Below are 13,177 nucleotides of genomic sequence, written 5' to 3'. Positions count from 1 at the left end.
CCAGTGGGACAGTGGGGTGGGGTCAGAGGGACAGTTTGCTGCTTCAAATAGGGGGCCACGAAGGACCCGTATGCCTGCCCAAAGTCGGGACACCCTGAACAAGGATGCCTGCCATTGGTCCCTTAAGAAACCACAGCCTTAGCCCAAAAAAACGGCACCTGTAAGGGGACAGCACTCGGGGATGGACAGGCACCCCGCCCCACCCTGGGACTCTGTCTGCTGGTGACCACACCGCACTGTCCAAGGCACTTCTTCCCAGATGACTTTCTGACCAACAGTGGCTTCCCTTTGAGAGTCCTCTGTTTTATGTATTTTCCTGCATTTGCTGATTCACCAGGGAGGGTGTCTGGCTGGGGTCCTGGGACCCTCCATCCAGGCGGGGGTAGCTGATGCAAACACAGCAGATCACGCAGCTGAGGCTCCCGGCTGTGAGGGAGGGCCTGAGGGGGTGGGGGACACAGCTGTTTCCAGGCCCCCTACCACCATCTGTCGGCGGAGGTTCCAGAACCAAGAGGAGACGTGAGCCTTTGTGGACGTGACCCGGCAGCCACAGGGCCCCCTGCCCCACAGGCCACCACGTCCGGTGCCTTCGCCAACCACAAACACTCCAGAATGTTCGGGGCGAGAGGCCTTTCTCCTAACAAAGCGCCGCGTCGCTGCCATTCTTTGACCGTCCTGAGTGCCGCCCAGCTTCCCAGGACGGCAGCTCGCGGAGGCCTGGTCCTCACGGTTGCCGGGAGTACCCAGGGCCCTGTCTCTGGCGCTCGTCCGCCATCGCCTTGCTCCTCTATGAGCCTCCCGTCCTTTCCTCCTTTGTGTGCAAGTGGATTTTACCTTATTTGCCTGCGAACGCTCTTTGCGTATTGTAGACATCCGCCATGTTCCTGGCATTCGTTTTGCAAGTTTTTGCCGAATCCATCACTGGCCGACCGTCTCTGCCCCTGCCTCCCTGCAGCTGAAAACTGCAACTTGTTTTCACTTGACCCCCTCATCTGATTGGGGGGCGGGGGCGGGTTTGCAGGGAAGGTCTACTCAGCATGTCACAGACTGGACCTCTGGGTCATCCTGAGCCGTACGCTGCACTTGGGAAGGTCAGGGAAGAAGCAAGGGAAGCTAAGGCGTCCTCCTGGGGCAGAACGTGTTCTCCCCAAAGCCTCCCCGTAGCTCTGGCCTCCGATGACGCAAATAACACACGCTCCACACAAACACTTCACAACACGCTAAAAAAAAGAGAAAGAAAACTGCACCTGCTGACCTCGACCTTGACCTTGGCGCCTTCGTGCACCGTGTGGAGACCATGGTTGCGTAGATACCACCACATCCTCGTTAAAACAAGGGAGGCTCACACTTGTCTGCTTTTAACCTCGGACGGGCACCTCCACGTCCCCTGCGTCTCCTCCACGACGAGCACCCGGCCTGGGACACTGGGGCCTTCCCGCCCTCGCAGGCTCGGCGCAGACGGAGGCACCGGTGAGGGCTCCCGCCACCGCTCGCTTTACAAGAACACGGTCGTGGCCCAGGCACTCCTGGTCGGTCCCTCGTCGTCTCAAGCCCTGTCCCCGCTCCTGCTATTTAGTGATGCTCCAAACCAGGCTGGGTCCCCGTCCGTGTCTGTCACCCTGTGCGCCTGAGCAGCGTCTGCCTCTCCGTGTGTCTGTGTTCTGCGTGTGGTGGGCTGGGTGGCCGTACGTCCCGATACCGTCCTGGGGCCAGCCTCCTGCTCAGCGTCCCCAAGAAGCCAGGCGTGCTGTGCAAAGGCGCTGGCCACTGCAGGACACAGGACCCGAAGGAAAGCTCTCCACCTCCACGTCGGACACGCACGCAGCTTGAATTTTTTAAAACCAGCCTATTCATGAGAATATGAAAAATGACCTTGTGGGAACCCTTCGTCCTGAACATGTGGACCACTTGGGGGCATACAGAACAGCTCAGCTGATTTCTTCAGAAAGGACACTCTGTCCCTTAAATGGAGGGCACTCTGATGTCCCTTAAATGGAGGACACTCTGAGTGTCCCTTAAGAGGAGGACACTCTGTCCTTTAAACAGAGGACAATCTGACTGTCCCTTAAACAGAGGGCACTCTGTCCCTTAAACGGATATTAAATCTGACTCTGGGTCACACAGGAGCTGTGAGGATGGCCGTCCAGGGAGAGAACAACACACGGGTATATTCTTACTGTCATGTGTATGATTTTTTAAATTTTTTTTAATGTTTATTTAATTTTGAGAAAGAGACAGAGCGTGAGAGCAGGGGAGGGGCAGAGAGAGGGAGACACAGAATCCGAAGCAGCTCCAGGCTCTGAGCTGTTAGTACAGAGACCAACGCAGGGCTCGAACTCACAGACTGTGAGATCATGACCTGAGCCAAAGTCGGACGCTGATCCGACTGAGCCCCCCAGGCGCCCTCCTCCGTGTATGATTTTTAAATGAGATGCATTACAAAGAGATGGACGGACGTTTGAGATAATTATATGCACACACAGAGTTGATTAGGTACCTATGTCTGTATTTGTACGTGTAGCTATCTTGTTACAGATGCTGCTGAATCTTATTTTTAAACAACATCTGTAGGATATATAAAGTCAGCACACACAAAAAGGCTTCTTACAGAATCTTGTGTAAAACAGTGTGAGGAGCTTTTTTAAAAGAGAAAAAAAAAAGGCATACTTGTAACCATCTTACACCCAGAAAGTTGCGTATTCCTGGTCTTTCTGGGACAGTTTTTTATATCGGTTTTCAGTAACTTTCTACCTATGATTGTGCAAAAATACATGTGTGTATATACACAAAATATATATCTACAACTAAGTAGACCAGCAAAGGCTGCAAACAAATGCACACGCACACCACACGTGCACACACACATATGCACACACACGCACGCACCACACACATGCACGTGTGCACACACACACACACACATACCTCACACACACACCCCATACATACCCACACCGCACACACGCACGGCCCCCCAAGGCGTGGCCGCCCAGTGGGCTCTTGCAAGTGTCCTGATGACAGGCTGACGGCGTGTCGGCTCAGAAAGGCCCGGGTGTGGTTCCGGGAAGAACAACGGGGCCGGAACAACACGAAGCTCGACCGGTGCCCTATCACATGTGTCCTGGCTGGCGTCCAGTGTCTATCTCGCAGCGTGTTAAACGCAAACGTGTGCTGCATGGATTCCCTGAAGGGAAGGACACAGACGTCCTGCAGAATTCCACTCTCAGGTGTAGCCAGTCTCCTGGGGTGCTTCTTACCCCCCCGACAGGAGATCAGAGGTGGAGAAGGGACTGGGTTCTCGCTGGAGCCTGTTCTCTCCTGCAGTGAAGAACTTTGGTCCTCGAGGTGCCTATTTGCCTTTTCTTGTTCGCTGTTCAAACCAGGTACCACCTGGGAGCAAGAGCCTCAGAAGGAAGTCCTCTGTTTAAACTAGAACATTCCAGGATGCATGGGTCTGTGTCGGGTACACAGCCGGGGTCCACACACAGGTGTGGAGTTTCCGTTCGGTTCCTGAGCCAGTCGACAGTTCTCAGTGTCTGCCGTCCCCAGGGAAGGCAGGCCCCTCCGTCCCGGGGGCTTGGTGCTTCGTCAGCTAGAGTCACCGCGGGGATGCATGGCCAGCCGGCCCCCCTCCCCCGGCTGACACAGGGGCCTTCATCCCACAGAGTCAATGGGTCATGCACGTGCGCTCTGCTCCAGGCCCTGGTCAGGGCCCGAGGGGACGTCGAAGGGACTACTGGGCTGGGCCCGGTTCTAACCACTTGACCATCAGCCGGGAGCCCCCGCTGAATCGCTGCTGCCCTGTGTACTAGTGGGAAGGGCAGGAAACACCCGGGTCCAGGGCTTTCCCTGCCTTTCTGAGGGAAGAACGCGGGACCCCCGCTGACGGGGGCTCCCTTCACCAGCGCCCACGGGTCTCGTGTCTTCCCGAGGCAGCCCACTCGCTCAGCACGGCACCAGTCCCTCATTCTCCACGTGATCCCCTTCTCAGTCCCTAGTGAAGAACTCTCGCCCCCTGGGGGTCTGTATCACCCCTTTGCTCCGTTTCCAAACTAGGTCCTCTCTGGGGTCAGAATAAACACTACATTACATACAAAAACACAAAGGTGAAACAGCCAACTCATGGAAAGAGCCCAAATGTCCATCACCTGACGAATGGATAAAGAAGATGTGGTTTGTACACACCACGGAACACTACTTGGCAACGAGAGAGAATGAAACCCTGCCATTTGCAGCAACGTGGATGGAACTGGAGGGTATGATTATGCTGAGTGAAATAAGTCAGCCAGAGAAGGACAGATACTTTCACTCATATGTGGATCCTGGGAAACGGAACAGAAGACCATGGGGGAGGGGAAGGGGGAAATAGTTACCAACAGAGACGGAAAGCAAAACACAAGAGACTAAAATACAGAGAACACACTGAGGGCTGATGGGGGGAGGGGGGGAGGGCAAAGGGGTGAGGGGCATTGAGGAGGCACCTCTTGGGATGAGCGCTGGGTGCTGTATGAAGCGATGAACCACGGGGATCTACTCCCAAAGCCAAGAGCACCATGTACACGCTGTATGCTAGTCAACTCGACAACAAATTATATTAAAAAATAAAATAATAATAAAGTTAGCTTGTAACATAAATGCACATGAGGATCCAGTAAAGCTAAATAAATACAAATCAAAGTAAATGCAAAGGCAGAGCGTCCGGGTGGCTCAGTCGGTTAAGCATCGGACTCTTGATTTCAGCTCAGGTCACGACTCCGGGATCATGAGATCGAGCCCCACGTCGGGCCCTGTGCTGACGGTGCAGAGCCTACTTGGGATTCTGTCTCTCCCTCTCTCTTTGCCCCTCCCACGCTGTCTCTCTCGGTCTCTCTCAGAATAAATAAATAAACTTTAAAAAATAAACAAAAAATACCGCAAAGGCCACCACTCCTCACACCAGGCCCATGACCCTGCGCGATGCCCAGGCAGCCCACACTCTCGGGGGACGGCGACACCTGGGTGCCACTGTCTCCTTGCCCTCCGGCTCCCTGTCAACCCCCCGGGCTCCTCGGGAGCAGCGTCTCAAGAAAACCAAGCTGTCGGCCTCTAGTAACGCCATCCGGCAGGGAGGCAGGGAGCGAGGCCAGCAGACTCCACATTTCTGGACGGAGGACTGAGGGACACGTGTGCGCCAACAGCTACGTGCCAGGGGCCAAATTACGTCTCGGGATCTGCAGCCAGACAGAAGACAGCTCGCTGTCCCAGCAACTGACCTGAGGCCAAGTGCGCGTCACAAAGCCCATATAAGTGAGTGACGGGAGAGACCAGCGGATGAGCTCTGGAGAGACAGAGGGCGCCCACCACGGGGAAGACACCCCAGGACGCCCAGTGACTGGGCCGAGAGTCACCTGCAAAGTAAGCTCTGATGTGCCGGGCGAGCTCGCTGGCGGGAGGCAGGGCGGCATCTGGGGGCCCCTAATACGTGAGCACCACGGAGGGGGGTTGGGGTGCACACGAGAATTCAACTTCGTGGTGACTGTTTCCAGGCGGGTTTCTGGTGGCGACGCCCCGGTGCAGGGCCAGCTAGCGTTGAGTTCATCCCGCGTCCGGCTCCGGGATCTGTGTTCGCTCCGGGTCCTCCACCTGCTTTCTGGATTTCCCGCTGTCTGTCTGTCTGTCTCTCCCCCACGAGAGTCGGCAGGGCAGAGCCTCCTCGGGAGCCCTGCAGAGGAGCGCAGGGGAGAGCAGCCAGGGCTGGGCCTCCCGCTTGTACTGATGTGAACGAACGCGCCTCCGAGGGGGGTTCCTGTGGGGGGTTCCAGCCAGAAGCACGAGCAGGCGCGCTGCCCCCCCACGGACCGCCGGGGGTGGGTGCGCTCAGGTGCGTGGGCTCAGCACGACTCCCGGCTGCCGGCTCGGCTGTTCGCAGCCCTTCCGGTAAACCGCGCGTTGGTAGGTTTCCGGAACATCACAGAGGGCGCCCACGGCTGACTTTTTGCATCTGTACGGAAGCCTCGAGAAAAGCATTAAAGTGCTCACAACACCCCTCCTGACGGTCTGCGCGGCCCCACGGTCACTGTACCTGCGTCCACGGCTGGACGGTCACGGCGGCGGCCGCCACGTGATACGGCACGGTGCCCGCCGAAGGGGGTGACGTGCTGGGGGCACACGAGCCCTTCGCTTTCCCCCAACTGGGAAGACGCTGGTGTGTCTGTTCCCCGTCAGGGTGCAAGTCACGCAGTAAAGAGAGGGCCTGTCCCGAGACGTGAGTGGGGACGCAGGGCCTCGTGTTCCCGAGTTCCGACAGCTGGGACGTTCCCAGGGCCGTGTGGGGCTCAGGCAGCTGCAGGCTGGGATGCACCCTCGTTCAGAGAACCCCGGGCCCTGGACCGTCACCCCGGCTCCTCCTATAACCTGGGGCTGCAGCACGGGGCCGGCCGCCTGCGGAGACCCGGGACTGGGCGTGGCGGGCACGCCCACAGGACCCAGGCTCCGTGTGCCCTCACGGCTGACCTGAGAGCAGGAGCCAATCCAAAAGGATTGGCTGCAAGTGACATCAGTCAGCCTGCCTAGACCACTTTCTCTCAAATAGCAGGACTGACTTCTTTGCCATGTTCTGGCACATTCGGCCCCAAGTCAGGGCGATTTCAGACCAAAGGTTACCCCTTCTGGAAGTCCAGTGAGGTGGTCTGTGCCAGGCTGGCCTGGGTGGCCTCGGGGGCAGTGCAGTAACCAGGGACCGTCTGCTCCGCAGCCCAGGACACTAAGTCCGCCAGGCAACCAATGCTACAGGCTTGTCCACCACGTATCAGCTCATCATGGCCACACTCCACGGCCACCCTGTCCTGAGACCAGAGACCTCCTGGAAGCTGAGCATCAGCAACATCACAAACCCAGAAGGCAGGCTCCCTCCTGGGACCCTGCCGCTCCTCCCTCCCAGGACCCCTGACCCTCCTCCCTCTTGGGACCCCTGCCCCTCCTCCCTCCTGGGACCCTGCCCCTCCTCCCTCCTGGGACCCTGCCGCTCCTCCCTCCCAGGACCCCTGACCCTCCTCCCTCTTGGGACCCCTGCCCCTCCTCCCTCCTGGGACCCCTGCCCTCCCCCCATTGACCTCTACCCCCCTCCTCCCAGGAACCCCTGACCCCTCCTCCCCCACAGAACCCCTGCCCCATCCTGGGGACCCCTGCCCTCCACCCTCCCGGGACTCTGCCCCTCCTCCTTCCCAGGAACCCTGCCCCTCCTCCCTCCCAGGACCCTGCCCCTCCTCCCTCCCAGGGACCCCTGCCCTTCACCCTCCCAGGACCCCTGCCCCTCCTCCCTCCCGGGACCCTGCCCCTCCTCCTTCCCAGGACCCCTGCCCCTCCTCCCTCCCAGGACCCTGCCCCTCCTCCCTCTTGGGACCCCTGCCCCGCCTCCCTCCCGGGACCCTGCCCCTCCTCCCTCCCAGGGACCCCTGCCCCTCTACTCCCAGGGACCCTTGCCCTCTTCCTTCCCAGGGACCTCTAATCCCCTCCTCCCAGGAACCCCTGACCCCTCATCCCAGGAACTGCTGACTCCTCCTGGGGACTCCTGCCCTCCCCCCCATTGACCTCTACCCCACTCCTTCCAGGAACCCCTGACCCCTCCTCCCCCACAGAACCCCTGCCCCATCCTGGGGACCCCTGCTCCTCTTCCCCAGGACCCCTGTCCTCCCAGGTCCCCACCCTTGTTGGAGGCCAGCACTGAGTCACTCTCCAGAGCACAGGGGCCCTCCTCTTGGGTCCCCTACTTTCTGTTGCCAGCACAGAAGTCTCAACTTTTAATGAGACTCCCCGTCTCCTCCTGACCTTGGTTAATGGGGGCGGGGTGGGGGGGGACACAGGTCTTGATTTGCTTTCAGAAGCCCCAGTGAACACAATTGGGGCAGCCCTGCCGGGCTGAGGCAGGAGCCCCCCAGCTGACCTCCACCCACCTCTGGGCTCATGTCCCGGGGCAGGCTCTGCTGCCTGTGCCCCCAGGGCCTGCCCCAGGAGCCGGGCCCTGCCCACCTGCAGCGTGAGCCCAGAGGCCCTGGGGGTGGGGAGGGGGCTTCTCCCTCAACTTCACACCCCTGAACTCAGCCAGCAGCAGGTCAGGGAAGGAAACTCCCTCACTGCCTTCACCCCAAAGGTCACAGGGTCCCCAGGGATCCTGCCACACACCGGCTGCAGGAGGGGCTGAGGGCCAATGATCACCCTGAGGTCTGGCCAAGGCCCCCCACCTTCACAATGCTAATTCATTCGTGTCCTGCTCACTTAAATGTTTGCACACACCCACGGGCCCCAACTGTGCAGGTGTTTTACGTGCCATCCTGGGTGCTGCGGATGCTTCCAAGAGAGATCCCAACAGTGAGAGAGGAAAGGACTGGGTCCCCAGGAGAGGTCAGGCAGGCTTCTGGAAGCTTCTGGAAGGAGTGGCCAGCTGGAGCCTTGCTGGCACTCTGGTAAAGCACAACAAAATCAATTGTAGGAAGTGACATTTAAAAGATATAAAGCCCATTTTCTTTTTATGGGACCCACACAAAATTCCAGCCAAACAGCCATGGAAGCTCCTAGCCTCTTCCCTGTGATTGTCCCCAAGGTGCCACCACGGGGCCCGAAGGGAGGGCCAGGCAGAGGAGGCATCGAAGCCCGGTCCGCAAAGGTCCTGATGGCAGGGGCATCACCTGGTCCATCTCACTGTTTTCAGTCTGCGCCCTGCTCCCGCAGGTCCCCCAGCGCGTCCCGGATGTGTCCAGGTGTCCCTCCCCCTGGGCACAGTGGCCTCTGGTTCCTAGGAGGGTTCACTCCCGGAACTCGGTGCCTCCAGCTTCGAAACAAGCGTGTGTGAAGCATGATGTCAGGAGATGAGTTTTGCTAAATGTCAACTTCAAGTTCCTTCTTGTAATTTTTTAACTTGAGTGTAGTTGACAGAAGACGTCACGTCACTCTCAGGTGTACAACGCGGTGACCAGACGGCGTGGGCAGGACACCGTGCTCCCACGAGCGTAGCTCCAGGCGGTCACCGCGCGACGCTCCTCCAGCGCCACTGGCTGGGGTCCCCGCGCTGGGCCTCCCGCACCGGGACTCCTTTGCCCGGTAACCGGAAGCCTGGCCCTCCCTCTCCCCTGCGCCCGTCTCTCCAGCCCCACCCCTCCCCTCTGGCAACCACCAGGGCGTTCTCTGCATTTATGGGTCTCTTCCTGCTTTTTTTGCTTATTTGTTTTGTTTTTTAGATAACAAGTATAAGTGAAATTCTATGGTTTTTGTCTTTCTCTGGCTGATTTGTTTCACTCAGCATAATATATTCTAGGCCCACCCAGGTTGTCACAAATGACGAGGTTTCATCCCTTTTTTCTGGCTGAGTGATATTCCACTGTATATTATACACCACATCCTCTTTATCCATCGTCAGTCAATGGGCAGTTGGGCTGCTTCCATATCTTGGCCATTGTAGATAGTGCTGCTATAAACATGGGGGTGTATATATCAAATTAGTGGGTTTTGTTTTGGGGGGGGGGGGTTGTAAATACCCAATCATGGAACTTTGAGGTCATAAGGTAGTTCTATTTTCAATTTTTTGAAGAATCTCCATACTGTTTTTGGCTGTGGCTGCACCAGTTTGCATTCCCACCAACAGTGTAAGAGGGTTGCCCTTTCTCTGTGTCCCCCCCAAAACCTGCTGTTTTCTGTGCTGTTGATTTTAGCCATTCTGACAGGTGTGAGGTGACATCTCATTGTGGTTTTGATTTGTATTTCCCTGAAGATGAGTGATGTTGAGCATTTTTTCATGTGTCTATTGGCCATCTGGATGTCTTCTTTGGGGAAAGTGTTCATATCTTTTGCCCATTTTTAATGGAATTGTTTGGTTTTTGTTTTGTTTTGTGTGCTGAATTGTGTGAGTTCTTTACAGATTTTGTTTTTGTGTGTGTTTTTTTATTTTTTAATATTTTTTTATTTTTGAGAGAGAGAGAGAAAGAAAGAGATCACGAGGGGGGGGGGGGGGAGACACAGAATCCAAAGCAGTCTCCAGGCTCTGAGCTGTCAGCACAGAGCCCAACATACAGCTCAAACTCAGAACGGGGAGATCATGACCTGAGCCAAAGTCAGATGCTTAACTGACTGAGCCACGCAGGCACCCCTGCCTTAGATTTGGGATACTAACCCTTATTAGGTCAGACCCCGGAGGCTGCTCTCAGGCGTGCCTACCGACTACCTCCCTGACAGATTCGGTGTGGGGGTCCCCACGTGGGTGTTCTGAGAACCACCCTGCTCCGAGAATCAGGGATTTGAGGCTGAATCCTCCTCATGGTTAACACGCCCACTCCCTGTGCAGTCCAACCAACACAGCACAAAACGGCTAAGTGTCATCAATTTTCCCTTTGACAGAAGATGAGCAAAAGCTACACTCTGAAGCAGCCTGGAAGAATAGCCTACGATGCTGGTGTGATCAAGAAGTTTTGGGAGGAAAAGATCGAGCTGCACACAAAACAGCTGCAGAGCGAGGACATGAGGACCCGCAGGAGCGCCCTGGACAGGTGAGCTCGCTGCAGAGCACGGCCTGGGGCCGCTCGGCCATCACCATCCAGACACCGGCACTGCCCTCAGATTCAGTCACAGGAGGAGCAGCTGCAACCACGGAACACCACTCACATTGACTCAGCTTAGAACCTTGATCACTGGGCTGGGGAGGAGAATGCCCCATCCCTGCAACCCCACCCGCTAACACCTACCAGCCCACCTGCCACCACCCAGCCCTCCACTCCCCATCCCTGCAACCCTTCCTCCCTCCCCCTACCCCCTGCCCCCCATCCCCCACTCCGGAAGGTCTTACTAGAAGTTATCAAAGAAGCCTTGTCTGGCGCAGACTGATTTTCTGACCGTTCCCCACCCCCCACCAGAGCGCAGGCTAAATCATCACACTCCTTCCCACACGTTTGCAGACCCAAAGCCCCTCTTCCCTGAGATGAGGCGAGGGTTCTGTGGGTGCAGAAGAGGGTCTCCTAGGTGACCCCGAGCAGACTCAGAGGTGCCTGGTCTCAGGGACAGCTAAAAGGGCAGGTTAGCACATAATTCGCTCGTAGACAAGGGCTCAGATGGCCAGATATTCCAGAGTGACCACAGCTTTCATCCTCAAATACCCCAGCAGCTGCTGCCCTGGGCGCCCAGTTGGAAAGGAGGGTTCCCGGAGGGGCAGTGGGACCAGGTCTGGTGCTGACCTTGCCGGAGGCCCGGCTGCCATCATCCAGGACACCTCACCTGTCATCCAGCACACGTGTCCCCGACAGGCTCAGTACGGGAGGCCAGGGTGTCCCTCCTCTCTGCGTGGCTCAGCCCCCCACCTCACACACAGCCCGAACACGGGAAGAGGGAACCTCCCACTAATGCCTCCTGCCAGCCCTCGGCTCCCGCGTGAGGGCACCAACGGCCTCAGCCTGTCCTACGTGCACCTTCAGACCCTGGAAACTTCTGGGTCTTCTGCCCACAGACCCGGGTCCCCAGAATGGGCGCCGGGTCAGACAGTGAGAGTGTGGTCGGCAGTGGCTGGGTTTGTCACTGAGGGTCCGGGCTGCTCAGGGACAGACTGTGGAGTGTGACCTTCTGTGGGGGATATGGGGCTAGTTATTAGGCCGCAGACCTGGCCGGGAAGATTGTTCCCCGTCTGCTGGACAACAGCAATCCCCACAGCATCCCCATAGCCATCCTACGTGCTCCCGGGAGCCGTGTCTGGCCCTGGGCCCAGCCAGTCAGCAGCTGCGCCCTGGTGAGGGGACAGGAACATGGCCCTCACGTGACACCAGCCTAACGGCCTGCTGCTTCGAGGCACCTTCCTCATTCACGTCTCCAGCTGCTGGAACAGCATCTATGTGCACGACTCCTACCAGTTTGTCCTCCAGACCCAGAGGCGTTCGGGAGCTGGGCTCCCAGCCCACACCGCGCCCTCCAAACCCAAACCACACAGCAGGGCCAAGCCTACACACGGATATTCAGGTCTGTTCCCACCCAGTCACCCCGTGTGTCATGCTGTGGTCACAGCAATGCACCACCAGCGGGCAGGCGGGCTGGACAGGCAGCTGGGAGTACCCCGGCCGGAGCCCGTGCGAGGGCGCTGGTGAGAGGGCCCCGGCCGACCGTGGGGACTCTGTCCGGTCCCCCTGAACACATCTCCTACACAACAAACCAGGCCCACTGACAAAGGAGGAATTCAGGACATGGCTCAGTCTCTCCCAGCCTCAGAAGTTTCCAGAAGCTGCTTCCTGGACAGAGCATTTTCCCTCTCCGGGCTGGGGACCGGAGTGAGCCCCTCCGTGTTGGGCCATCGCCCCCGCCCGGGACCGGCCAGGCCTCCAAGGTGGCAGGGCTCTCTGGGACCCACAAGGTCACGGCCGCTGGCCGCCTGGAAGGGGACGGCTGCACGGGAACATGTGCGGAGGTGCCGACAGAGGCCTGGCTGCCGCCGGCCCACGGCTGACTCACAGGCCGAAATTATCATTGTCCTAGGCTCCGCGGCGAGTGGGCTCGGATGCTGGAGGGCAGGAACAAGATGCTGCAGGGCCCCCCCGAGGCCCCCACGCAGCCGTGCCTGCTGGGCCCCCAGCCTTCCCACGCACGAGACACGACGGCAGCCTGAGGCTGCGGGGCCTGAGCGCAAGCGGGAGTCGGAGGCGTTGCTCATCCCCCGTCCCCGCGGCCATGGGTCCCATCACGGCGTCATCCTCCCCCCAGCACATGGCAGGTACCCAATAAAGCCCAACATTATCAGATTACATGTTTTGTGCAAACTTTTCTTCATACCTTTAACATTTACACACATTGGAAGCTCCCGTGGTGTTTTTAGCCCCTAAGAAGCCGCAGGCACCTGTCCTGGGCTCTGGCCTCCTGCCTGCAGCCTGGAACTCAGCTCTTTCTTGCCTTTGACCAAAATACACGCGTAAACTCAACCCCAGGATGTGGCCTCGTGTGATGCTGAGTAGAGCTCTGCGCTTGTGCAGAATTCTCTTAAATACTTCATACATTAGCCACAACATCTCAGGAAACTAAAAATCCTTATTTTTATAGTTGGAAAGTTCAGGATTGGAAACTTGTGTATTCAGGGCGCCTGGGTGGCTCAGTGGGTTGAGGGTCTGACTCCTTGATTTCAGCTCAGGTCATGATCCCGGGTCATGGGGTTGAGCTCCACGTCAGGCTCACAGTTGAACAT

The 13,177-nt window shown here is 57.9% G+C and overlaps 1 protein-coding gene across 1 annotated transcript; it reads left to right on the top strand.

The window, feature by feature from the left end:
• The first annotated feature begins 1,129 nt into the window (after positions 1-1,129).
• FAM240C (family with sequence similarity 240 member C) lies at positions 1,130-12,697 on the top strand. The gene is made up of 3 exons (XM_043573465.1): positions 1,130-1,138; positions 10,369-10,514; positions 12,478-12,697. Exons 2-3 carry the CDS (start codon positions 10,369-10,371, stop codon positions 12,605-12,607), a joined length of 276 nt encoding a protein of 91 aa, XP_043429400.1. The 5' UTR covers positions 1,130-1,138; the 3' UTR covers positions 12,608-12,697.
• Positions 12,698-13,177: the final 480 nt, after the last annotated feature.

The sequence above is a fragment of the Prionailurus bengalensis genome, chromosome C1 (assembly GCF_016509475.1).
Source record: "Prionailurus bengalensis isolate Pbe53 chromosome C1, Fcat_Pben_1.1_paternal_pri, whole genome shotgun sequence".
NCBI classification, from domain to species: Eukaryota; Metazoa; Chordata; class Mammalia; order Carnivora; family Felidae; genus Prionailurus; species Prionailurus bengalensis.
The sequence above is the reverse complement of the archived record's forward strand: the minus strand, read 5'-3'. Positions and strand labels throughout refer to the sequence as shown.

Coding starts and splice junctions, on each gene's coding strand:
- FAM240C (XM_043573465.1), top strand. CDS start 10,369: ATGAGCAAAAGCTACACTCTGAAGCAGCCTGGAAGAATAGCCTACGAT. Junction 10,515..12,477: donor CGCAGGAGCGCCCTGGACAG/GTGAGCTCGCTG, acceptor TCATTGTCCTAG/GCTCCGCGGCGAGTGGGCTC.